The 27,625-nt window shown below is 36.7% G+C and overlaps 1 protein-coding gene across 8 annotated transcripts in view; it reads right to left on the reverse strand.

The window, feature by feature from the left end:
* Positions 1-27,625, reverse strand: part of cadpsa (calcium dependent secretion activator a) — a 145,166-nt gene that overhangs the window by 49,849 nt on the left and 67,692 nt on the right. For all 8 annotated transcript variants that reach the window (XM_088915247.1, XM_088915244.1, XM_088915242.1 and 5 more), the window contains exons 7-14: positions 21,909-22,020; positions 20,119-20,258; positions 16,902-16,968; positions 14,043-14,151; positions 11,732-11,944; positions 5,569-5,705; positions 5,004-5,191; positions 870-971 (exon numbers count right to left, since the gene is read on the reverse strand). In XM_088915247.1, the coding sequence (XP_088771373.1) occupies positions 870-971; positions 5,004-5,191; positions 5,569-5,705; positions 11,732-11,944; positions 14,043-14,151; positions 16,902-16,968; positions 20,119-20,258; positions 21,909-22,020 (1,068 nt within the window). The remainder of the gene's footprint in view (positions 1-869; positions 972-5,003; positions 5,192-5,568; positions 5,706-11,731; positions 11,945-14,042; positions 14,152-16,901; positions 16,969-20,118; positions 20,259-21,908; positions 22,021-27,625) is intronic.

Raw genomic sequence — 27,625 nt, forward strand, 5'->3', positions numbered from 1 at the left:
CAATTTAAAAACAGAAATTTTAAAGTGTCAGTTTTAAATGAGAAATGCGATATGAAAGTAAACATGGCACAGCAATCTTAATTGGCTTTTTATACAACACCTATGGGATACCACTGAGAACATTTTTGTGTCATGCAGTTGGGTTGTACCAAGTCCAGCTGTTTCAAGTAATTTTCCTTCAAGACCTACTCTGAACTGACACTTTCCTATTGAATGAGCTGACACCCGTAAATTATGAACTTGGGTTCTGCTGTGTGCAATCTGCAGAGTGCTTTCAGTTTAAATAGCTTGTCAGCCTTTAACTGGTCAGATTAATTTCATCTTGTTTAATTTAATACCTGAATATCTTTAGGACTTGGGAGCAAGGGATATTTTTTAATATTTTCTAAACCCCAATTGAAAATTTAGCACAATGCTCTTTTGCTTTTGTATTTATAATGTGCAGCTTTACTGGAGATTGCAATAAGCAGATGCAAAATGCATCTGAGAACAGACAAGACAACAATTTATTTTTAATAAATAATAAATAAATTTTAAGGCACTATGGTGTCAATACACTCAGCAGAGCCTAATTAGGAGAATTTAGAGTTTACCTGTGATCAATAGAAATGTGTTGGTTCAAAGGCCTTAAAAGAAGATAAGTCAGAATAGCTGGATTTTCTTATAAAGTAGATTAATTTTGTTTTTCATGCTGTTTGCCACCCATATACCGTAAATTATGTTCTCAGTTCTTTAAAGAGGGCACTTGCTTTAAATGCCTCTTGCAAACGTTTTTGAAATATTTTTTAATAAGCAGGGAACAGCATATATTTCAATAGGCCAAAAGACATATAGAAGGGAAGTTCATCATACCACATCCCCTTCAATACCTGAAATGTGTGATCTGGTTTTCGAGAAGCAAACGCAGGCGTTCTTTGATCTCTTCAAAGCGCTCTTTCTCCTCCACTGTTACTGTTCCTATTCCATCAGGCCTGGGGGAGCAGGAAGCAAATTAAGATCACATAATGATGTAAATGTCTACTGCAGAGGTAATGTGGCATGTTCAATCAATCTTAACAATTGTACATGTTAAATGGGGAAAGGTCTAGATGTGAAAGTGTTGTTCAACATCCCACACTTGACACTTGACAGAACACTAGAGTTATGGTACTAGTAATACTGCATTAGCCACTGTTAAATTAATTGAATAATAAACACACACACATATAGAGTATATACAGTACAATGTGCATGTTTTTGCATTTCCTTTTAAAAATATATTGCATCAATAACATGTACAGAATAACAAATATTTGGGTAAAACAAATCAATTTTGATTTAATGTTCAAGATTTCATAAGCATTCTTACTCTTGTCATATCTTTTCCCCCCTTGGTTTGTTTAGGTTTGTAAGTACCATACAGTGTGCAAGTCACATAAAGAACCTGGGGGCTTTCTGAAACCATTCCCCATATGGCTTGAGTTCAAAATAAAGTGTGTTTTGTGAAACAGAAGGTAAACTACCAGCACAAAAGAAAACGGAGAAAAAAAAAGAACCGCTTCACACTATGCCTGGGCTCCATTCTTTCCCAGCATCACAAGAACAATACAGGAAGCCCCTGCATATTTACGCCAGCCTGAGGTCCATAATAAGAGGGTTGGTAGGAAAACTTAATCCATTCGGGAGCCAACAGTTCTGGCAAACATCATTACTAGTTCTGTCATTGAAAAGCAAAGTACAGGGATTTGTGCTCGCTGGTGCAGTCTCTATCCTCCCAGTGTCTGTTTCTGTGTTGTAAGACCTCTTTCAATTGAATAAACTGAGCACTTACTAACAGGCCTCCTTCAGAGTACAGCCTAAGCTGTGCAAATCCCCAGTACTAGAATAGTTAGGCAGCACAAAAGCTCTAGTAAAGGATTACAAAACCTCTAATAAACCTCCAGTCAGGGGTTAATTGGCTATTTTTTTTTTGCTTATTTACAGGAGCCAATTCAGCACCTGAGGGCAGTGAGAAAAAAAATGACAAATAATTGTGTTGTGTTTTGGTGGCCCTTTTTAAGAAGAAATGTCTTAAAATGATGAGCTTTGCCTGACGTAAGTAATGCTTAAAGAATTTAGACTCAAATGACACAAAGTGGTTATTGTCAATTAAAACTGAACTCGAAGTGCCAAGATACTGTAGCTCTCTGCCTATCTTTCTGACCAGATCTGTCACATTGAGTATGTTGTGTACTGTAGGTCTTGAACTAGACTTGGTGATATTAGCAACATCATTGTGAAATAAAGGATAGAAAAAGAGTATTGTCCAATTCAATTTTTGTATTATATCCTGTAAAGAAATTCTTTAGATCCGTTAATTTGTAGGGGCCATATTTCTATATTCCTGTGGGCTGCTGTGCTGTCTCTTTCTGTAAATGAGTGGTACTGTATATGTATTGACTAGTAAAGTTCTTTTGAGTGTGACTGCATTCTACAGGTCAGCTGCAGCCATTTCTGGAGAAGGGTGGATGACTGGAAGGGCATGCCAGCTGAAACACATCACAATATCTGGGACTTTCTTTTTCAAACAGCCGTGGACTATATTGTATCTGACATGATGAGCATCCTTTGAATCTACCTTTCAGATTTTCGGCAAACCATTTTCTCGCTGTCCTTCAGAAAGATGACATTTTCGGCAGCGCGATGAAAAAGATGTCACGTCGGTTGCTTTTCAAGTTATTGTCACTGAGGTTAGCACCAGTTCTGTCAAATGTACTCTGCTCACAATCACCCATGTTAAGCCATGTCACAAATAATAATATTTAGGGATCTTCTAGTTAAATTGTGCATATAAATGACATTCTGGTGTTGTTGGTTTTGGAGGCGACTTATCAAATAAAATAAAAAAGTCAGATAAAGTCGAGATTCAATTTGTTTATTTCAAGACAGCAAATAGACAGCAGCCTTGAAAACACAATGAAGATACTGAATAAATTAAGCAATCCATTTCTTGCAAGCCCATCCACTTCCCATTCAGTTTTAATGCCATTCTCTCACCACTGCTATTAATTACACACACTAATAGCAGCATTCTAATGAGGAGGACTTGCCAACTTTGTAGCCAGTAAGTGTTTAGAGGGGACAGTGACTGTGCTATTGTAAATTAGAAAACAACCCAGTCACAAAGATCATTTCTACCTACTCTACATCTAAGAGCAGCTGTTTTTTATTGTTTTCTTTAAACAATGTTGGGAAAAAAGCAAAAAGCCCTGACTTAAAGGGTGCTGATTAACTGATTTCTAACATTTTGCATATAAATTAACATGTCAGAGAGGTTAGGACATGGCTAAAGATGCATTTTTCACAGCGCCAGTTTTTGTTTCAGTCACGGATTAGATAGCAAGCCTGTCTCAGCGTAGCAGGACCTCGGACAGCGGCTAGTTAGTTTCTTCTCCGTGATGGACTGTCATTCTGTCAGTCCTGACCTCCAGGCTGTCCTGTACCATCTGAATCACATTCTCCCTCCACCCTCTCATTGACTGCGAGCTACTGATGTCTCACTGTCTGACCTGATAATAACACAACACAAATAGACAACCCACCTCAACTCCATCACTGTCTATCACTGGAGCAGCAGATTGATAGCCACATGGTGCTCTGTTTCTCATTGACCTTCCTCATCATACTAGAAGTGACTTGTTTATCTAACAAAAGCCGGCCATGTTTAGCAGCTCTGCAAGCTTAGAGCATAGACCAGTGTGTAACTAGCACATATGTGGAGTGAAAGCCCTTTAACATGCCAGAGACATACTGTAAGGAACAGAGATTTCAGCTGTTGTTTTCTTCCTTTCATTCATTTTTTTAAAAACTGTCTCATTTTAACACCCCCTTCATCTCAACCTGGCATCCAAACGCATTGAAGAAAAAGACATTAAAATGCAGGTATGTTTTATGGCTTTCTAAAGCTTTTTTGAAGCCAAAACTAAACCAGACACAGTCACCAATATTTATTGATATGTCCATTAACAAAAAGATGAGCTGAATAAGAACAAATTGGCAACAAAAATGTTGACTGAAATAAAGTGTTAAAAATGAAAACAGTGAGAATGAGCTAGAGAAAAAAAGAAAAAAACACTTATAGTATGTAGAGTAGGCCTAACACTGAACCTCATTGAAACAAGATACCGCACTGGAATTTGGAGACTGATGCCAGTCATGGGCTTTTCATTATGATATTTTCTTTCTCCAAGTGGAATTTCAGAATTTTGTCTTTATTAGGGTGATGGATTGGTTGGACCTTTACTGTGGATCCACCTAAATAGTTTGCAAACTGTTAGAATAATTGTTTAAACTGCAGCTACAATATTTTAAACTTTGGAATAGAACACAAAAATTGACTTATCAGGGGAGATGATGAAAACTCTTTCTTACCTTTTTGGCTCTGGGGCTTGTTGAGTTTTGGAATCCCTTTTTTTTTTAGAATCCTTTTTGAAATCCTTTTTTGAGTTACCCTCAGGCTCAACGACTGAGGGGCTCTGGGATTTGTCCCCCTCAGCCTCTGTATTATGTAGGCCACCAAGTAAATCTGGCATTTTCTGACTTTTGGTTACGCATGGTGTAATTGTTATTGACATTATGAGATACGCAAAAAAAGAGAGACAAAGAAAAGTAAGAAATGGGAAAAAAGAAAAAGAAATAGGAAACAAAGGAAGATTTTAAACAAAGAAAAACAAAACATAAATTAAACAGAGAACTGAAAAACGTAAAAACGAAGTCATGGAAGAGCATGATGTGTAGACAGTCATGGGAGCCCGTGTAATCTGTTTTCTACATTCTCAGTTTGGAAGCTTCTGTTGTTTTGCGGCTACTTCAAACATATCGAGATGAAATTCCTAACACCCAAAAGCAGACTTTCACTCCTGAATTAACATACAAAAATAACTTCCACATATTCCAGAAAAAAATATGTCATCACAATTTGAAGCAAAACAAAACAAAATGTCCAGTTTTGACCCGACAGGGTGAAAGAAATGACTGTCGATTACCTATTCCCATGAACATGAGAAGCACAAAAAGCGAAGCTGTAATGCAGGAGAGTTGGATCAATCATAGCTCCATTTTCTGCTCTTTCGAGTAAGTCATTGAGATAGCAGAGATGTCTGTGGCAGCCTCTTACTCCATTGCGGGCACAGTATTCGTCAAGGACAAACACCTGTCCTGGACTAAACCAGCCCTGAGTAAAGAAAAAGACAAGACTTCACGATTCCCGAAACACCAGCTGTACACACTATGGTACAGAGGGTTTCTTACTTTTCTGCAACACAATTTATTTTTGTGCCACTTAACTAAAAAGGTTGAGCTAAAAATAAGAAAACTTACAAAACCTTGTATTTATTTTTTTTCAAAATAACAAACATTACTAATCAACTGAGAGGGAAAATATAAAAACAAGTTTCAACAGGAAAGAAATATATCTTTCCTTATCTACAATGTAACCCACAAATCCTATATAACATGTAACAAAGAACTATACAATTATACTACAGTCAGCAATGCAAGCAATGCTTGATGGGAGCAGTGAGAGAGTATTGATTTTTTATATCCACTCACCAGACAAGAGTAGGAATCATTCAGCCTATGGTCCAATGTGAGTCGCTGTACCATCTCGAACAGTGAATTGTGGTCAAAGTTACAGGGGTTAGCTGAGATAAATTCATCCATTCCATGCTTTTGAGCTCTGTCTGCATCTATTAGGTCATTGTACATAGAAAACAACAGGATTTAGACAAAATAAAAGGTCAGTGTGCTGAAAAGCTTTAGGTAAATGAATGGTTATCTACAGTACAACATTCAAAACTGTGCTTCACTTTTTGGCAGTGGTTTATCTACATATAGCAAATTAAATCATGTCAACAGATTCATTGTCAACTTGCATCTTAGCAAAGAAAATTAAACTTAACTGGAGTGAAATACAATTTGGCAAATCTTTAATGAAATACAATCAACATGGACATGTAATTCTTACACTCATGCACGAATCATTGGGTTAAATTACTCCTTGACTTTTAAGACCAGGGGATGTGTGTATCTCCTAATTATTTCTGTAAAGATTTGAGGATTCTTAGAAATGAAGTACAATTAATTCTTTGTAACATTTATACAATAGATTCTGCCATTCTCTATAGGTGAATTTCATTCATTTCCTAACAAATGATGAATTGTGTGCTAAAAAAGAAGAAAAGAAAAAACGGATTCTGTATCAGCTAAGCAAGACAAATTCCGAATTTTGCCGAGAGAAATTGTCCAAAAAATTCAAAATGGATTGTGATTGTAAAGAATTGGAGTTGGTTAAGAAAATAGTTTGACATCGTGCCTGTTCTGCTTATCATGTCAAAAGACACACAGAATTGACACAGAAAGGGTTACAGTGTGCCATTTATTATGAATTAATGGCCTGAGTGCATTCACACTTCTCTTTTCAGAGGGAAGCCTGTAGGCACAGCCTCCTAGGACCTAACTAATTAAACTCAACCTGCGTAGCTAAAATACAACTAAGTCCACCACTGAAACAAATGGAAAATAGTAGCTGGGAGTGGTCGAGTGGACGCCACCCGCTGTGCGGTTTTGTTCATTAAGGGGTAACTAAATTAAAAGACAAATTTTCGCTTTTCTTTACATTTAGTGGGCTTCCCATTACATGAAGTCCATACAAATACTGAACAAATAAAACAGGTTTTTAATCCCTGCTCTGACTACCACATCCTCTTTTATTCCTTGTTTTCACCCTGGACACGCAGATCCTGATGGGACCAGTCTTACAACATCAGTTTAAAGCCTTTTGAGCTAAGCCTATATAAATACTGGGCACTAGGCACTTCATTTTTTTTGTAATTGACTATTAACCATCCTCGAAGCTTGTATTACTTACTATCAATGTATTAAATATTTGTAAACACTTAACAAGCAATTTAATTAAAGGGATTTCCCCCCTCGATTTAACTTAGCTCCAGATTAAATTTAAAGACAAGTACACTCTCTCCTTAAAATATCTCTGAAAAATCCCTTCATGTTAATCTTTGTATGATACACAATGAACTGAAGATACCAAAACAAAGAAAAGTGGACAAAACTAAAAAAAATAAAACAGGCAATTTAATTTATTTTTTTAAACTGCTGAGTTCATTTGCTCATGGTTAAAACCCTGTCGTCAACTGCCCAGCTGCCCAAAGATGTATGATTAAAAGAAACCAAACGATTTACAATGATATGATGCATATGAAAAAACAATGAAATCCCAAATAAAAAGGTGACTTTGTGTCCCTCTCATCTGGTTAAATGTGTGCTTGTCATATCTGCTTGACATTAAAAGAATGAAGATGGGGCTTGGACAGTAACAAACAATGACACTAGTCAACCTCATCTAGAGAAAGGAAGAAAAGAAATGACAATGATTGATGGGAGCTATTCATTTATAGATACTTGCTAGAAGAGTCTTGAGTGCAACATTGAGGCTATTTAGTAAATTATTTTTTGAGGGTTGTTTCAACCCTTTATGATTTTACCATCAAAGTGGCTTGAAAGATCAGGAGTTCTCAGCCTGCGGTACTTGGTCTGCTCAACACAATGTGCTGCAGGCTGGCCCTGTTCACAATGCAGGCTTTCCTTTCTGATATAATATACGAGATGCACCTTGCCAGAAACAGGGGATTTTCCCTGTGCTTCTGAACAGGAGCACTGAGAAATAAAATACATTGGTTTTGTAGGCTGCTGTGAAATCCGTCAAAAAGGTTTTGAAATATAAGCAAAACTTATAAGAAGACACCCTCTTTACAGTTGCAAACCAAATCCTGTTTTTCTACAATGAGAGCACTAGTCAAAAGTCTGCTAATGTCTTTAAACATTCCCTTTTCTCCTCAGTGAAATAAAAAAAAAAACAAAGACACACTACAGAAATATTTCCTCTTTTAAAGAACAGACATATCACCTGTTCCATGCAAAGGGTTGGTTATACGTCTGAAATAAATTATATTAAGTGGCACTGTCAATGATTTCCTCCTCAGAAAGCTTTTCTCAGTCACCAAAATGATTTTAATGATTTACTCCCACTCCTCTGTCCTCCATCAATAGTTATATGATAAATTCTGTTATCAAGTCACATGCTTTCTCTTAGAATAAAGGCTAGAGTAATTTACACTGTGCTTTCATGCAAACTGTTCTTTTTAGTTGAATCATTGTTTAAAATTGTTCTGCATTCCATATAGCATTTGCAAGTTGACAATACTTAAATATGTTGCAGTGTATTTATGGTTTGTTTACAGCACTTGAAGCATACCACTACTGTAATACTCTATTAGGACAGCAATGCATTTTGGTGCAAATACATGGGAATAGCATGAAGCCATCAGACCAGAATTGATTCATTCTTAAATAGATGGGGAAAAATCCTGTATTTCCACCAATTAATGTAGTACATCACACTGGTAGTTTCCTAATCAGGCATCCAAAACAAAAAAAAAATATCCTGCCTACAGGTGGCAAAATAGATCTACCTGCTATCCAAAGGTACACTATAAGAAAATTGGAGTATTTTATGGTAAGGAGGGATGACATCACCTGCTCCTTCTCATTGGCATTCAGAATACTCCAAGTACATATTTGCCAACTCTCATAAAAAAACTAAACAAAATAAAATAAATTAAAATAAATTGAGCCCTCTAAAGTAAAGCAGTCTTAATAAGTCATTAGAGAAGCCTGTCACGAGCTAATCCATGCACTTCTATGAAATTCAAATCTAAATGCAGGTGTGCAAATGCACTAACTCTTCAATTTTGTAAATTAAGACAGGCACAGTATTCCACAGCTACAGATGATTACTCTAAAACATGTATGAAGTTTCCTTTTTCTTTTAAAATGTTCAGTATGTTTCATGTAAGGGGGCTTGTTTTCACAGCTTTTGACTTATTAGTTGTAAGACATTTTTCTTGTTGGATAACATTTAGATACTCTGGCTGTGAAATAAAATTGATTCATATTATTCATGTAATGTTTTATATCATATTAATAATGTGCATGTTTTTGGAGAACTGTATATATTGGTGTATTTCCTGATCACCACAGCACTGCTGTGGGCTTGGTTACAACAATATGGATACATACAGTAAAACACTTTTTTTACTCCTTAAAAAACAAGTCTGTGACCACAAAGCTATCATATAAAGGATCTGGGTAAAAGACGTTTTATATATGTCCCATGAGGACAACATTCTAGTGATGCAGTTACATGCTGTTAACTAATATGTATTTCACATTTACAAAAAAAATGAAAATAGGTATCCAGCTACGAGCTTTACGAAGAGGAGCCTTTAACACCAATAAGATTTATGGAGAGAAGGCAATTATGCAAAATAATAAAACAATAATAAAAACGAAAACCACATGCAGCCTAACTGGCAAGAATGGAAGCTTTTATATTTCAAACCTGAACTGAGAAAATTAACAGAAAGAATTGTCTACAAGTTCGAAACATGAAAGAGATTTGAGAAGAGAAAATAAAAAGCACATTGCATATGTCAGATAATCTGGTGTGATTATCTGAGCTGTGCCAGCTACAGGGAAGCACTTACCCTTGAGTCCAGCTAGAAGTTAGCAGGGTAAGAAGGAACAAACCAGAATAACATAAAGACTAGCAACAAGGCTCAGGACAGCAGACAGGAGCCCTAACCTAGCAGCTAAAGTACTAGGGTACAAGCAAAGCATGAAAAATAAAACATAAATCAAAACACAACTTCTACCAACATGAGATCAACATTACTGAACATTCTTCTGTTGGCTACTGTGCTGCAGATGATTTGTTCTAGGATCTGGTTTAATAAATTATTTACAATATGCTGTATATTAAAAACCTAACATGTAGTCAGCTGTCCCATAGATAGGAAATGAAAGAAAATATTGATGCTAGCAGGAGCACTTACCTCTGTGGCCTAATAATATCATTCCACACTGACTGATCTATTATGTTTCATGCCCCCAAATAAATCATTTTCATCTCCCTGTGTGCAGTTGTTTAATCTCAGCGTTCTGTGAATCCTGTGCTTTCTTAAAAGGCTATGGCTAACAGTTGATCAAGGGAGTATAAACTGTTCCTACTGTCAGTAAGATTATATATTATGGATTTTAATCAAGAAGGTGTACTTACCATCAAGATTAAGAAAAAGTTTTGAGTTCTATACAGCTGGAAAACATTTGTGTAATACTATTAGCGTGCAGTATCTTGGCTTAGGTTTAGACTAAAACAACTCTACACATTATATAACAAATTGAATTATAGGTAACAACTTTCCACATAGAAAACTTTATTGGTCACATTAATATTTTAATAGTTTATGACAAAACACATGTGTGGTGTGTAGCAGAATTTTGCTCTCTATTTTAGGACCTTGATTCTTGAAGAGGTTTTATTCAACAAATCTTCTGCAGCAAAGTTCTGAATGAGTCTCCTCCTTTCTCACCCAATGCCACTCAAAATGATCAAATTAAGGAAACATGACAGCACTTAATTAGAAGAATGCTGAGTTTCAGTTAATTAGTATCCTTTGAATGACATTAGATGGACCAGGGAATAAACTTATTACAAAATCTCAAATGTTCATATACTAGACAAAGAAATAAATGAACAAACAACATAGATTTTGTGTTATAGATTCTATGTAGGATTATACTTCAAATGTAGCTAAAATATCCTACTTTGTGTATTTAACAATCGTTATTGTTGTTTTTCAAACATCTTTACTTTCTTTAGTCTGCATCTTTGTGTGTTCTAAAATTGATACCGCACAGTATTGTGTTTGTAGCCAATCTGAGATGTGACTTTGTCTTTCACAATGATTGTTTCATCATTTCAAGAAAAGTAATAATTTTGTGGAAATAAATTTTCTCTATAACCCATTTATTCTAAACAAAAGGTTTAGATGTTAGATAAGTAGCACATTACATTCAATTAATAGTAACTCCAAAGATGATAGGATGCACACTGAAATACATTTATTTTGTTATGAATAGCAGGATCTATTATGGTACTCTTAATATTAGACACAATGGTATTACTATGGTTCCCTAAAATAATTTCTGATGCCATATGAAATTTATTTACTGGTAACAAAGATAAGTCAAGGTATTACATCCTATGTAAAAAACTGATATTTTAAGTAAAGTGAAAAGTAGTAAACACAACATAGGATTTAAAAAAAGACAAAAAATATGAAGAACAGGTGTTGCATTGCTTCAAACAATCTTACCTTCATTTGAATATCAGCTCAGTAGGCTGCTTAAAGGTGCAATATTTCAAAGCAACATATGGTGAAACATTCACATTTTGTCCTGTGTCCCTTTTAAAGGGAAACTAAGCTATGCCTGTTCATTTTCAGATTTGTGGACAAATTATTTGAGCCATCAGTTCAAGGGGTTTGAAACCGCACAGCAGGAAAATTCACCCCTATTTCATGTCTTTTTAAATGTGAAAAAAAGAGGAAAGAAAAAGGTTTTTTGCACCTTTAAACACACGTCATTTTGAAAACAGAGAACTAAAGCAAGTTGTTATAAAAGTAAGTCAGGGAGCCCGTGAAATGTCAAAAGCTCATTTTGGCGCTTGACAGCTGGTTTTGAAAGGGCCAGCATGTAATAAGACACAGTGTCAGGTTTTAAATGATAAATGTTGCGAGTGAATGGCACGCAGCAGTATGAAATATAAAAGCTTAATCAATATTGTGTTACTTACAAAACTGTGAAATGGGGGCATCCAGCTGGGGTGCATTTCCTCCCTTGGCATTGAGTTTCTGAACCTGGGTGGGTGGCACGGGTTTGTGCGACTGGCCTGTGGCACGATACATAGCCTGCACCCACAGAATACGGTCCTGCTCATCATCGCTGGCGAAAATCACTGTGTCTCCTTCCTTTACAGCATTGAAGAAAGCTCTACCACCTTCCAAACCTGCGAAGCACACATGAGAGTCACGAGGGAAAGAGGAGACATCACTGTGCAGTGAAATGACCTCTCTTGATTCTACTGTGAAGTTCCTGTCACATTTCCAGCTTCTGTACCATCGTGTTGTCATGTATTTATATCTGGTCCTTACAAAAGGACACTTTTGAACAAAGTTCAAGCATGTGTGTCTCTAACTGTCAGCATAGTTGTTTTCTCTTCCTTACTGTGTGGGATCCTAAATATATTTTACATATTAATCTTTGAAACACTAGACTTCATCGCTTACGCCAAACTATACTACTGTTGGACTATCTCTAAAGAAGGTCAATACCCAAACTTTCTTAAGTTTTTAGTAGATTTGATTGTGTGTAGCCCATAAAAAACTCATTAGATTAAAGCTTTCATAAATGCAACCCTATTAGGTAGCACATGATAGCCATATTATTTCTAGTAGAATTTTTCATCCAGCTTTGTTGTAATCATCACAGAGTAATTTGCCAGTACAAAACAGTTTATTGCCAAACTGTATATACTGTATAGATCTCCCTTTAGATAAATATAAATGTAGCATCAATAATGCATCAATAATCAATTGTGCCATAATCATGAAAAGGCAAACAGATTTATAACGTTACACAGTTATGATCTGTGACTATCAGTTTTTACTTTTCAGCTGTTCCTGTGACAGTCTTATGATCTAAGATAATATTCGTCAGTAATAAATGTAGGTCTGTATAACTTTGCAAACCACTATAAAAAATTAAGTCAGCAACAAACATTTTTCTGTGGCGTGCTCAACAAACAATACCCTACCTGAAACCAGATTGAGGCACACAATGTGATTAGTTTACTTGCAGGCTTTTTCGTGAATAAATTAAAACTCTCACCAAACCACAAAATGAAATACACAAGAATGCTGTTTAGCATGTTTTCCACAATGGTGGAAATCAATTTCGGTCTGATGGCTTCATGGATTGATTGATTGATTTTGGCCCTTCCAAAATCCATCTAATAACTTCCATGATATTTCATGGGATATAAAACTTTCAAATGAAGGTGGCCCTGGCTGTTACAGAAAAACTGATGCCACCCAGTGGTCAAGTTTGGTAACTGATTTTCAAACCCTATTCATCTGTCTTCATGGACTAAGCAGATCTTCCTTTTAGTATTGTCTGAAGTAATTGTTTTAAAAGGATAATTGCTATATTTTCATTTATTATAAAAAGCTCAGTCAATGGAAATACATGCTGTATGAGTATAATCTTCACATTAAAAAATGTAAATTGTGCTTCATAAATGGTACAATGAGCTGCTTGACTCAAGTATGCAATGTAAATTCCGGAGCCAAGACTATAGTGATTTCTGAAACAGTGGAACAACAGTACACTGTTTTTATTCTAATATTCTAATCACGGGGACTTTGCTTAGTACAAACGTCAGGCAGGTATACAGTATATCTTGAAAAATTAACAGCAAACCCAAAATATATTTATTCTCTTCTCAGCTTGATTGGATTTTTACCTCCATAGATTTATTGACTGTCTGTGTCTAGATTAAAACTGTTAAACATCCATAAACCAAATGTAAATATTGGTCACCTTACCAACTATTGTTTAGAATTCCAATTAAACTAACATCATAAATTGAACCTGAAGTATGAACATTCTTCTTTTTCTGTTGTTCTTTACATCTTTTCTCACCTTTGGAGACAATGTCATTTCTTAAAATACTAAAAACACTCAATACTGGTTATGATGATGCACAGAAAAAGATTACAGCATGTACTGTAATTTAATGTTGGAGTAAACCAAGGTAACTGTGCTACTTATTCAGTTGCCTACTGTAAGTCTCACCATTTTTGTCTTTTTGTAGCTACCTGTTTAGCACATAGGAATCCAGGCTTTTGTTTTATCTAACTATACAACAGAAATATGTCAGCTTTTTTCAACAGCAGTAGAGATAGATGAACAGGGAAAGTAGCTTGATGATGTGTGTTACTGTTTCAAAGGCACCAGCAAAAAAATAAATAAAATCACATTATCATGCAGGTAATCAACACAGCTGACCTGGGATTGTGAGTGTGACACTGTGAAAGTGCAGTTACCTGGCTGTGGATCAGTGTAGTCCACAGTGTATCCATCGAGCTGCAGCAGCTCCTGTGGCTCAGCTTTCTTCTCCCTGTAACTGCACATAGCAAAGGTATACTGACTAACCTAAAACAGAACAGAAGAGACACCAAGTTATCAATCAGTTTTAATCAAATCTGACAAAGGAAAGACACTGGAAAATATGCTGGAAGTGTGGCAGACATTACATAAAGAAGAGAGCACACATTCCTCAGTGCACAAGCATTTGTACACCATGAGGTCTATCTGTGTGCATTATCTATTTATTAATCCATCTGCTCGTGAAATACTCTACTCTAATCACAGACAAGCACAAGGAAACAGCGGTCGGCTCCAACTGGTGCATGGCAACCATAACTGTCAGAGCAAAAGCCTGTTCTGATGTGGTGGAAGCTTTGTCATTCAGCCCAGACGAGTCCAGGAGTGACACTCTGTCACAAACAATGTGAGACGGATTGCTAGGTGCCAGTCATATTAAGGCAATCTTGAAATCCCAGCGATCAATGCAATTGTCACCTCTGCTGCAAGTGGCAGCTCTCAGTCCACAGAGTTTGCTTCTGTATGACATGAGAAATTCAATGTCATGTTCTTGATGCAAGCATTCCCAGCTGCAGGGCGAGAGCCGGGCTCGCCAGCTCTGAAACGCCTTCGGGACGCCATCAGGCCACATCAAGGCCCCGAACTGTATTCCGCTAAAGTTTGGGATTGTCAAGGACTAAAAAGCTGCTATAGTAACGCGGAGCATTCTGTATCCCACAGGCTAGTGACCCACTGTCAAACTGACAGTTAAAGGATTTTAAATGACTTTGCTCTTGATGGTATCACATGCTATGCTCTTTTAAATAACCTTGTTATTATCAGTATTCTAAAACTGCATGCTTCATTTTCAGCTCCAATCAGCATAGCTCCTTGGTATTTTATATAATGCACAACCATCAGCAAATATTTATCTTTGTAAATAAGTAAAGACCTCATTTTTAAAGCTAACAAATTAAATGCAAAAAATGAAACAATAATTGTGTCTTCAGGCTTTAGCTGTGGCTGTCCCTCGGTCATTTGAAGAATTTGTCTTCCTTTTGTGCCATAAGCGTGTCATCGTTCCTAATTGATCAGGACTCTAGTGACATATAGTGGTCAGAATTTAGAACTGCGGGCAACAGCTCAAGTTGAGACACTGACTTTTTCCTTGATGTATTTTCACTTTATCATGAAACCTCCAAGCCTCTAATTAGACAACACAGAAAAAGAAGCAGAAAATATTTTTGTCTCTTTGATTATAAATTGATTCAGGTTACAAATAGTAGAATAAACATTAAAATGACTTTCTTTTAATAACTCATAACCTTTAGAGGAGCTACCAACACGAACGCATAAAACTTACCGAACATTGCAACATTCATTTTCATGGAAGCAAAAGGAATTTTGGACAACAAAACTATATATCTAAGGTATATGTTTTTAAACAAAGCTGTCTATTCATTTGGTCTCTACCACTGTAGAATGATTGAAATCCCAAAGATAAAGCTGACAAAATGTTATACAGTAGCTCACAGTATTGTGTGTGAATTAATCTATGCACAGTATCTGACATTCAGAAAACCAGCTTGTTTAAGAGCATAGAACTGACAGCTAGGTTTGCTTCATATACCCTGTATATGATTACACATATACTCTAGAATTGTTACATGCAGGACAAAAGTGTGTACCCAACTACCACAACAAGGTCTTTCAGAAATAAGGACTACTTTGCACTTTTACTGCAATTCTTCCTTTCTGAATTAGCTTGGTTTCAACATATTTGTCTTATTTAACTGTAATTATTGTTTCTTTTATAAAGAATGTTCCTGAAATACATTATTTTACAGCCTCTGTGAAGATATCAGGGCACACTTGCTGCCACTTTGTCCTCGGCTCTAGTGCTTTGCATTCTCCATTTTCCACACAGTATAGAGAGACATTACGGGGGGAAGAGTAAATCTAAGCTTTTATATTTCCTTTTCCTTTTCCAAGTGTCTGAAATACAAGGGGGGCAGGGTCCTGCAGTGTTAAAAACATTCAGTTCAAATTCATTTGGTCAGCTTGTTTTCTTCTGGGTTGCAAGTTAAATGAATCCATTTGGCTTGTATTCCATCCTCTGTTTTAATCAAACTGACCAAGCACTTTTGATCCCACAAGAGCTCTGCATTTCCTGTACCATTCTAAAGCTAGAAACACTGAAAGGCTTTTTTTGCAGTTTAAAAAAACAAAACAAAATATCAAATACTTACACGTGACTTTACATGATATAAAGAGGCAGAAAAAAGAAAAATAAACAGAAAATGTGAAAAACAAAGTGACTGCCCCTAATTGGCATTTATCACTAGCAGTATTGTGCTGAAAGGAGAGATGGAGAGAATCCTCTGGAATTCTTAAGCTGGGAATGCTGAGTTATGCCCTAGATTGCCATTGCCCTGGACAACTTTTTGATTCTGGACAACCTGTAATTTAGCCTAGCTAAAACATAGGGGCAGTTGCTAGGGGTAGCAAAACAAAACAAAAAACCTACCATGAATGATGGGTTGTTTTTGAACAGATGTCTTATATACAATACATGCACTCTAATTAGTCCCAACCTAAAATTAATAAATAAAAAAGTAGTATGTGCCTGTTCTAACAAAAACTGCAACAAAATGATATGTATAGTATGAGCTTAAAAATATACAGTGGTAATTATATGCAGCAAAAAAGTCCAAGCAATTTGAAATTGTCATACACTTGTTTAGTCATTGTAAACTCCTTACATACTGGCCAGCAAATTAATATACCTATTACAGGACCAGAATGATTTTATTATTTACCTGCACCAGGACAAAGAATCTTTTCTTCCATCTCTTCCACACATTTTTTCCAATTGCCCATAGGTACCTGAAAATGCATTATTTTTATTAATGTATGAAGGGAAATCAGGCTCCTACTCAGAATAAGATCATGATCCTAATTGAATACCTCCACACACCCCTGACATTGGTTGACATGGTTTCTGGCAGACTTATAGAAAGAAAGCTTTATACTTACAGTATGTCCTCCTAATTTACTATAGTGAAATATTTAATAAATAATTCAAAATAATACTTTAACATACTACTGTATCACAGTTCTGTTCATAGTAATCTAAAGACTGCAGCATTTATTTAGAATGGGTTAATGTTTAATATTTATAATATATTTATATTAATCCTTATATATATATTATTTCACCTTGGAAGTATTGCCTGCATTAGGCAATTTCTATCAATGCCTGATTCATGAATTTATAATGTCAATACTGCAACTCTTTGCTCTCTTTTAACAACTTAACACTCATCTTTTTACTAGGGCCTATGTCTGATTGCTTTACTTATTTACAGTTTATTCTGTATGTTCTTGTTTAATTTTAGTTACTTCCTTTTGCATTTTACACTTTTTCTTTTTTATCGGCATGTACAGCATCTTTGTGTTTGGAAAGGTGTGTTATAAATAAAATTATTATTATTATCATAATAGAGGAGAATGCTGACCAAGCTCACAGCCATCATGAACAACACCTCTCATCCGCTTCATGGGACTGTTACTGGGCAGCGGAGCACTTTTAGCAACAGACAGCTCCAGCTTCGGTGTTCAAGGGAACGTTTCCGCAGGTCTTTCCTCCTGGCGGCTGTCAGGGTGTATAACGCTGCCCTAGGCTAGGACTGTAAGCCCTTCATTTGCTCGTCTATGGACAGCATGTTTGCTCCATTGTACTTTTTGGACAATCAGTCTGTATAAACCTATGCACATTTTGCACATATTTTATTGTTTTTACAGTGACTATGATCATCACATTTTGCACACACCTACAGTATGTATTCATTTTTTATTTATTTATTTTTATTTATTTTGTTGTCTTTTGTTTTATAACTATTCTGATGTCTGTTTTTGCTTGTCTTGGGCTGGACTGCTGTAACACATCAATTTCCCTACGGGATTTATAAAGTATTATCTATCTATCACCTTTGAGGACAGCACGTTGTGAACTCAATACATTATCCTGAAACAAATCTTTGCTGCCCCCTCCTGGTCTAATTACAAACTCCATTGGTTAAAAAGGTATAAGGCGCTCAAATTCAAAGTCATCTGTTCACATCAGCTTTGAGAGCCCTGTCAGTGTTCCTACTTTAAGCACAGAATCCAGATAACTGATGTCATTTTTCCTCAAGCAGGTGAAACCTGAATGATGGAAAACTGCAGAATGCTAAAAAGGATATTAAGGATTAAAACAAATAAAAATAAGTGGTCCAAATTCTAAGCCACTGCAATAGGATTTTAATAAAAAGATAACATTAAAGAATATGAATGCAATTCCACAGCTGCATGGAATTCTGCCTCTTAAAAATCTAAATGTAAGACACAAATATGTATTATTTTCCTAAATTCTGGAACTTTCCAATGCACTCATTATCAGAAAGGTGCTTGTTGTTGCCAGCCAGACATCATCCTGAGAACACAAGGCTGCTCTAGCCCTGGAAAGGACACCAGGTATTGGGGTTACTGGGAAATGGTCAACTTTCAGCAGCGCAATGAGACTTAGCTATAATGTCTATGGAGGGGAGAGGAGACTGAATTACCCAGATGACAAAATCCACACAGTCATTTCAGTACAGAATCGAACCCAGGGTCCAAACATTGTGGGACCCAAGAGCTGTGAGACAGCAGCACAAACAACCATGCCCCTGAGCTGCACCAGTGTTCTCCTTGTAATGAACCTAATGATTTAGCACTATTGAAAGGAAGCACTTCACTAGAAGCATGCCATCTTCTAGTTTGAAAAAAATTCAGGAACCATAAGAAAGTCCTATTTACAAAGGGCCCAGTACCTTGTGGTCAGGTCTCTGGACACAGGTTTGACATGATGAATAAGAAAGGTACCAGCACAACAGGAGTACCCAGGTGAGACTGGCTGTTCCAGCCCCTGTGCCATCACAGGAAAAATTAGACTGCACAGTCATTCCCCCCACCCTGTGCCCTGAGCGCTCAAACACTAAACACACAAAGAGCAGGAGACAGAGCAGCTGTACAGGGAATTGAAGTTAGAATGTGGGGTGAAAATTTCAGCTTTTGAATTGGAATACCCTTTGCATTATTATTCATATTGAGGTGGTTTAAAAATTAAAAGTATCTTTGTCTCATTAAAACATGACAAAAGTATAACAGATATGTTATACTTATATGATATAAAAAGCGCTTGTTATACAGTACATGTAAACTGTTTTTTCATCAGGAATAGAATCTTTAAGCCCTTGAGAAATCCTGTTATAATACTTCTGTTATAATATTAAACAAAGAAAAAAATATGACTGTATTAGTACCTTACTCCAGTGTAAAATCTCACATTAGTTTTGAAAAACTGTATTTAAATTAGCATTGAACTGGGTATAAACCCAGATTAGTGGGTCTGTGTGTGGGAAAGTTTTAGGAAAGTCTAAAAGAAGTCACGACAGGAACCAGCTTCACCACAAATTAATTTTCTAAAGAACTGTTGCAATCACACTGTTTGTAATTCATGTTAAGTTTTTACTAAATTCTTTAATATTTTCAGAAGTTAGGCAAAGCTGGATGATTAAAAAAGCTGTTTACTTAATGTCCTTCTTTAAATTTGCAATTTATTGTCAGGTGCACTATCTTTTATTTCACTCACAGGAAGAAAAAACTGGGATGCAAAAATATGTTTTTTTCTGAATCAATCACCCTTTTTCATTAAAAATCTAGTTTCATCAGTGGCATCAAAGGCATCACATACAGTATTTCTTATTACCCCATCGACTCGTAGATTGCACTAAACTTACAATAACACTAGATGGCAGCACGTTTTCTTAAATGATCGACAAAGTACATCGAGCCCCGTAGTGTTTGGCTAAATTGTGAGCTAAATTGTGAGATATTTGCAGATGTAAATGGTACTCCGGTAATTGATGATGATCTTCAATTGTTTCCTTCCTGTTTCATGGAACATCTACAGTATATGACAGATTGTTGTTTTCACTGAAAGGAGACACTCACCCACAATGTTTCATATTCTGCGGTTTATCCATTCGAATGGCAAGTTTAATTTTCAAATCTTGATCAGGGCAATTTTTGGAAACTGTCATTTTGTGTAATTCAGATTGTTTGGGGCTGTTTGGTGTCGGATGCAAAACAACCTGAAATAAAAAGAGCAAAGACAAAAATCACAACATAATATCAGTTTATAAAGCAGCAGAAATGTACAATATTCTTAAATATTATTTACTACGATCTTATCTTAAATTAAGTTTTTAAATATTTCTGAGGTATATTATATAAAAATCCTGTTTCTAGATGTTCAGGCTGTTTTTAGGCGTGTATTTTAAACTTCACTCACTAAGCGTTCTGCAAAAAGTTCAGTTTTGACTAACAAGTGCTAGGCTGCAAGGAGGTAAGGGGCCTCAGATGACAGAAAGCTACTACTTCCTTTATTTCATTTTTAACAGGACAGTATAATAGAAGAAAGTGTTTGCCTTTTCTTTTATATATTTCTCCAACATTAAGGTCTCCTGCCTTTTTTCCCAAAGCATTCCTAAAACAGTGAGCTTCTTTTAAAAAGCCCTTTGAAAAGCTGTATTTTACAGATGGAAAGAGAAAAAAACTGCTGAGAATTGCTTCTCGAGAAGGTCCATCTAATCTGCTTTGAGCGGTTCTGAAAATGAGCCTTTAGAAGAGTAAGAGCTTTGACAGAGGCTGCTTCTGCTGCAGTTTGAGATTAAACTGCCTTGCAAAAAGCTAAGGTCGGATGGATGAGACATCATTTAAAGGATTTCGATATAAAAAATAACTATAAATATCTCACTTTTAAAAAGCAAAAGAAAAAGGCAAAGTAAATTCTGCAGTTTATAAATTTGGTAATTAACTGTGAAGCTAGGGTTAGGTTACTTTTCAATTAAACAACTCAAGGTTGGGTGCTTGGCTATAATTGGGTCTATGAAGATCCCTCCTCTACATCAGAAAACACTTCACCCAGATTAATTAGTTACTGCAATATTATTAGAAAGAGAGAGGGTTGGTGAAGTAGTCATTAATGGTCTTTCTTACGCTGCTTACTTAGATATATTAAGCATTTGTACATAACATCTCTATGTAAAAGCTTGATCCATTTGTCTTAACAATTATTGCCTTTTCTTCTCATGCAGGCTGTGTGTTAATGATCTTTTCTAATGAACCTGTGGAGCACTTTGGGCAACTCTAGGCAATGACCTGATAGCTCTTGTACAAGAAAAAAGCAGTTCCTGAGAAGGACAACTGTCACTATTAATAGCTAGCGACACACTCAGCTCTTCAATGTTAAACTCATCCTCCCCCTGGTGCCAAGAGGCAGCAAGAGGAAACAAGGGCAATGACAACATGCAGTGACAAGGAAATGAACAGGCTGAACCTGATTTTGTAACAAGAAAGCAAGCTAGTCCTGTGAGGAGCTAAGGGATAGTACAGGAGAAATAGAAGAAGAGACAATGACATTTAATATATATACACTGTATTTCCATTATTAAAAATTTAAATCTTTATATTCAATCATCAGAGAACTTTGAGGCTCAGTACACCTGTGAATGATGACACCCTGACTATATTTTTATATATTGGCAATGTTACCTGAAAAGAATGTGATTATCTCACTGCTTTGCAATGACACTCAGTTTCTCTTTTCCCTACTACAGAGATCACAGGATCAGTTTAGCCTCCTTCAGCTTTAGGAGGAAGAAGTTGGGGGTTGTCCTACGGGACAGCTGAGCGCCTTTTGTAAAAGCCTAATCTCACTGAAGGACAAAAGCTTTCCCTACCCTTCCCAGTTCCTTGTCTTCCAGAGCCAGCACTCCAGTGCTCTCTGTGAATAGTTTCACCTTCACAGCAGGCAGAGGATGTGTCGTGGTAAAGTCACCTTGAGTTCCCCAGCTGCAAAAGAGAAACAGGCTGCCTTCAGCTGAATCAAACACAGCATAAAATCCAAATAAGCACTCAATAAAGAGCCAAGTACACTGTAGACATTCTAGCCCCCAGCCCCCATCAAGCTTAATACTAAACTTGTGGACTATCACAAAAGATAACCACAAGTGCATTGGGATAGAGTTAATAGACAGATCCCCCACTATCAGTAGGGTACTGTAAGAATACAGTGAGTACACCCACTTAAGATTTTATTAAGGTTTAACATATTTAGACATACGTCAGCAGCCATATCACCCCGCAGCTCACAACTACTGAAGCTAAGCAGGTGTGAGCCTGGTCAGTACCTGAATAGGAAACCTCCTGGGAAAAACTAAGGTTGCTCCTAGAAGAGGTGTTGGTGAGCCAGTAGGAGGTGCTCACCCTGCAGTCTATGTGGGTCCTAATGCCCCAGTATAGTGACGGGGACACTATACTGTAAAAAGGTCCTTTAGATGAGATGTTAAACCAAGGTCTAGATTCTCTGCGGTTGGTAAAATTCCCAGGGCGTATCTTGTAAAGAGTAGGGGTGTAACCCTGGTGTCCTGGCCAAATTTCCCATTGGGCCTTACCAATCATGGCCTCCTAATAATCCTCATCTATGAACTGGCTTCATTACTCTGTTCTCCTCCCCAGTGATAGCTGATGTGTGGTGAGTGTACTGGCGCACTATGGCTGCCGTCGCGTCATCCAGGTAGATGCTGCACATTGGTGGTGGTTGAGGAGAATCCCCATTACCTGTAAAGTGCTTTGAGTGGAGTGTCCAGAAAAGTGCTACATAAGTGTAAGGAGTTATTATTATTATCTGACCTTCATCTAGTCATCACCAAGTCTTAATTGGAAGCAGTTTCCACCTGCCTATAAAATCAGAAACTTTGTTGATGTCAACCATAACATTTTAAGGGGTGTCACCACACTGCATGCAAAAAAACAAAAGAAACAAAATGCCATCCAGGTAGAATCTGTGTTTTGGACATAAGAACAGTTAGAGATCTGCATGCTGCTGTATAAACCCTTAAACTGAAACAGCAAACTAAATTAATTACTTTTCTTTGCTGAGATTCTCTTTAATGCTACCAAATCCTCCCTATTTGACCTAAAACATAGCAGTCCAAATAGAAATTTTGTAGTGAAAAAGCAGGTATTACAAATGTCGAGAATAAATGATTTAGTGTGATAGGCTTTACGATAGCAGAGGATGCATCTGTGTGCATCAGTGTTAGGGTTCTCCTATCAAAGTGAAGCCAACCTGATATAAATGCGCTCCACACACTACTTAAGTCTTACAATTTATCATCTTGGCATAACAGCGAAGTAATCAGTCATGCAGCCTCATATTGCATGCACTTCCTGTAGGTTACAAATTAAGTATACGCCTGTAGCTTGTAATACTGCCCAGATCTCAAATCAAGCAAGTTATTATAAGCAAGATCCTGCCATAGGATAGAGGGAAGAGAGGCAATGAAATGAAAACAAAAATGAAACAGAAAATGAATATAATGTTTTGGTTAAAAAAATTACAGGTCTTACATACAAAACTACAGTTTCTTGAAACAGTAGTTTTTGCCACAATATCAGTGCTCCTATTTCCAAACTGTGATAATATAACCCCATGTTTAAGTTGAGATTTATTATTACAGAGGTTCCAATGCCTGCAAGGTGCTAAATGCCTTTTGCTACAGCCAAAAAGAATAAGAACGGTAACTGACCCATTTGTAATGGCAGTTGTGGAAACCGATGCAAATGTGCTTTTTATAGGATGTGCCGCAAGATTCTAAAACATTTCAAGTATAATTTCTTCCCATGTCAGGATTGCCTGTGATGAGGATACTGGTGTGTTGTTCTACCAGTTCCACTGGGTTTTGGTAAGACTGAGATCTAGAAATTGTCTCCTCCTCTTCAGAACAACCACAACCACAACCACAAGAATCTATATTCAATTGACTTGGAGGCTATAATATTTTAATCAGTGAACTGTGCACTTAAACTGCAAATAGGAAGCTACAGGCATTTTACTGTGGAACCTATAAATGTTTATGACATGGCATTTAGAATTTCTAAAACTAGATCATGTCAAAGAATCTGTATGTATTGCATGAAAAACTAGCTGTTTCTTTTGGATCTACTGTATGCCTCAGAGAAAACAAGCTTTGGATTATCTTATCTATAAGCAGAACACCTACATTCAAAGCTACTCTGAACTGTAAAAGGTGATTGCTAACATATGCCATCACAAAATGCCATTTATTAATGCATGTCCAGATTTTTTTTCTTATTTCAGTTTGAGCCTCTCCATCCTAAATAAGCGAAATAATGACAACATTCAGAGAAAAATAATTTTAAAAGACACCCAAAAATAAATTAAAGACCTAATGTAAACATGGCAATCCATCTGAGCAAATACATTGAGAAAAATACAGAAATATCACTTAAAGTCATCTTTCATGTCACTCGCATAAAAGGTATTGGAGGCACTGGGGTTACAAAGAAATGGAATCTGGCATGATGTCATTAGCTGCTATGGTAACAGCCAGTGCCTGGCCATGATTCAAGTCACAGTGAAATGATTTGTATTCATAAGGAGTGTACAGTTTATGTGGACTGAATTCCAGATGAACTTGGTTGATAAAATTAGCTCTTGGGACTAGAAAAGGGACACATGTCATTGTAGGTAATGAAGACGTGATGATTGTACTGTTAAAATGGAAAAGTGAATAACGACCCCAGGAAAACTCAGTTAACTGTCCCAAAGCGCTTTTCCTATCATCCATATTCTGTCTCTGCATCAGCATTCCTGTACAGGGGACATTGCTACTTCATTCAAGGATGAAAGCAAAACCAGCAGTTTCCCTGGAAAAAAACAACCTAATAGTAAGACAGAAAACATTTATCGAGGTGCATCCTCATCTTTAAAAATATCTGTAAAGGAAAGCTCCATGCAGAGATGGAATGCTACAGTATCAAGACTGTTCATAAGAAATATATTTAGAAAACCAAATTTACAGAACACTTCTATAAAGATGCAAACATATTTTTTAAAAAAGCTGAGCAGCTATTTTCAATCAGCTTCCAAGGTATAAGAGTAGAGTCAAAGAGCGTAACCCACTTTAAATTGAAATGATCTATTCTGAGAAACATCTCAACCCCCACAAAAAATAAGTGAAGCATGTGAGATGGAAACTGTGTGCAATGTTGCTGGGAGAGTGATTTGTGCAATAATGATTCTGAGGTTTGTTTTTTAATATTTCAAGGCTCCCTGCATGTGCCACGAAGTCTTGGATGATTAATGGAACAAACAATAAGTAGGACTGAGTTATAAGGGAGGCAAATGTGAACAGCAACGACTACACAGATGTGATATAACACAGTACAACAAGTAATATCAAATGGGCCCTTAATTTGCTTCACTGAACCACTGTGACAGTAATAAAATAAGTCGTGCCTTATGTAGATTTTTTTAATGATGTTGGTGACCTACTTGGATTATTAAATAAATAATAAAAACATGAGTTTGCAGTGCATTGGCTTATTTGATGTGAGATGTCTCTCTATAAAGTCCCTTGGAAATAACCACTCTGCACTGGTTTGGTTTTGTATTTCCAGAATACCGAGGAATTTCTTGACAGTCTGCTATAAGTTAATCTCATTGGTTTGCTCTCCTCAAGTATTTTGACAGCTTTGAGCACTGACCGTGAAATGACGCTGATACCGCACCATGTGCAGCCTGCGCACTGCGAATTCTAAAGACAGTCTAGAAACACTACGCCCTGCTACAAAACACCATTAATTATATATGGCAACTGATGAAACCTTCATTTGACATTTTGCCATTAGTGAGAGAGAAAAAAAGATCTACTGGGTAGTTAAGGTAAGATTTCATAGTTCACCAAAAAAATGAGACTTTTCTTCATGATGGCAGGTAAATAAAATATTTTCACTCCTTTCTGTTTCATTTCCTAGACACAGAATCATTGGCAGCTGTACAGTATGCCCCTTTAGCAGCCATTGTTTCAGAGGCTGATAATTGTTATTCTCTTAATATTATTTACAAAGAACCAAGCAACCCTGAGCTCGTCACTCAAACCCACTAGTTGGAGATTTAAGGTGTGGTACTGTATCTACATTTTGTTATTAGGGAATGGGAAATGTAGAAAATGAAGCATGAGGTGTATAGTGTTGGATCTGGACCTCATTATCCATTATCCATTATCAAATCCAAATCATTATAAGATTGTCCTACAAACAATCTTCTTCGGGAGATAATTGGGGCTGCATGACTTGCATGGGCAGAGCTAGGACAATACTGAGACAAGGACGTTTCACTGCACAAATTTAGAACCTGGACACAAACTGCAGTTTCACTCTATAAGTGAGCCACTAATTAGGCTGCATACCACACAGAGGGTGTTAGAAATATGGGGGTACCCCTTGGCAGGCTTGAGAAATTGGAAATCAGGGGTGTCATGGGTAAATTGTTTCTCTTCATTATTCACTTTTCCATCTTAACAGTATGATCATCACGTCTTCATTACCTACAAGGACATGTGTCCCTTTGCTAGTCCCGAGAGCTAATTTTATCACCCAAGGTCATCTGGAAGTCAGTGCGGCTGCTGCGTTGTTAGGTTTTTTGTTTTACCAGTTTGTGTCCAGTAGAATGTTCTCACTTTACTTTATAGTTCTTTACAAGACACATTGCAGCTAAATTCCCAGAACCCATCTCAGACATATTAAAGTACTGACTACAGACATACAGTATAGTAAAATCCATAAACAGGGTGAAATTACATCCACAACCTGTATTAATAATATGGTATTGTTTGAACAGTTTTGTACAACACTCCCCAGGAAATCCACAACATTTTTCTTATTCAGGGTAACTGTTAAAAAACACAGCAGCTCTCTGTTTAATGGGAACATTTTTTGTGTGCAATATGTTACCATTGAAGCCAGTTTACCCGTACTTCAGACTTTGGTCAAACTATACATTGCTGCTGCATTTGAGGTTCGAACAAGTAGTTGATGAGTGATGCAGATCGGTCAGTTGACACTGAACCTGTTTCAGCTATAATTTGCTAGGGACTAAACTGCAGTTTGTTTACTGTAGTTTATCTACAGTATATCTATTTACTCTCACTGTCACGTTAATCTCTTTGTGTTCCTTGCTAAACCAAGTGAAAGTTTGTTTTATTCTGCATTATTAATTAATCCACAAAACAAAGTGTCCCGATTTTCTCTTTGTTCAAAATCAGAGGAGGTCCAGTAACCTTTTAAATTTCATTACACTATTCCCTTTCAGCCTGCATTTTGGGAAAGTGAGACACATACTTTTTTTGACAAGGCATGTTTATACATTGTTGCCTGTTAACCTCTTATCCTTTCTCCGCTTCCTGTACTCCCCCTCAGAGGTGCTCACATTGCGTTTTCAGCATCTATCTCTGGTGCTACGACGCTCTGTCAGCTATGGGCTTCGTGTCAAAATGAAAAGTTCAACAGGGATGACAACAAACAAGCAAAATTCACCCACCTGTTCTTTATCATGTCATTCCTATGTTAATTACTGTATATATAATACAAG

This window comes from Atractosteus spatula, chromosome 5, assembly GCF_055471065.1.
Source record: "Atractosteus spatula isolate fAtrSpa1 chromosome 5, fAtrSpa1.hap1, whole genome shotgun sequence".
NCBI classification, from domain to species: Eukaryota; Metazoa; Chordata; class Actinopteri; order Semionotiformes; family Lepisosteidae; genus Atractosteus; species Atractosteus spatula.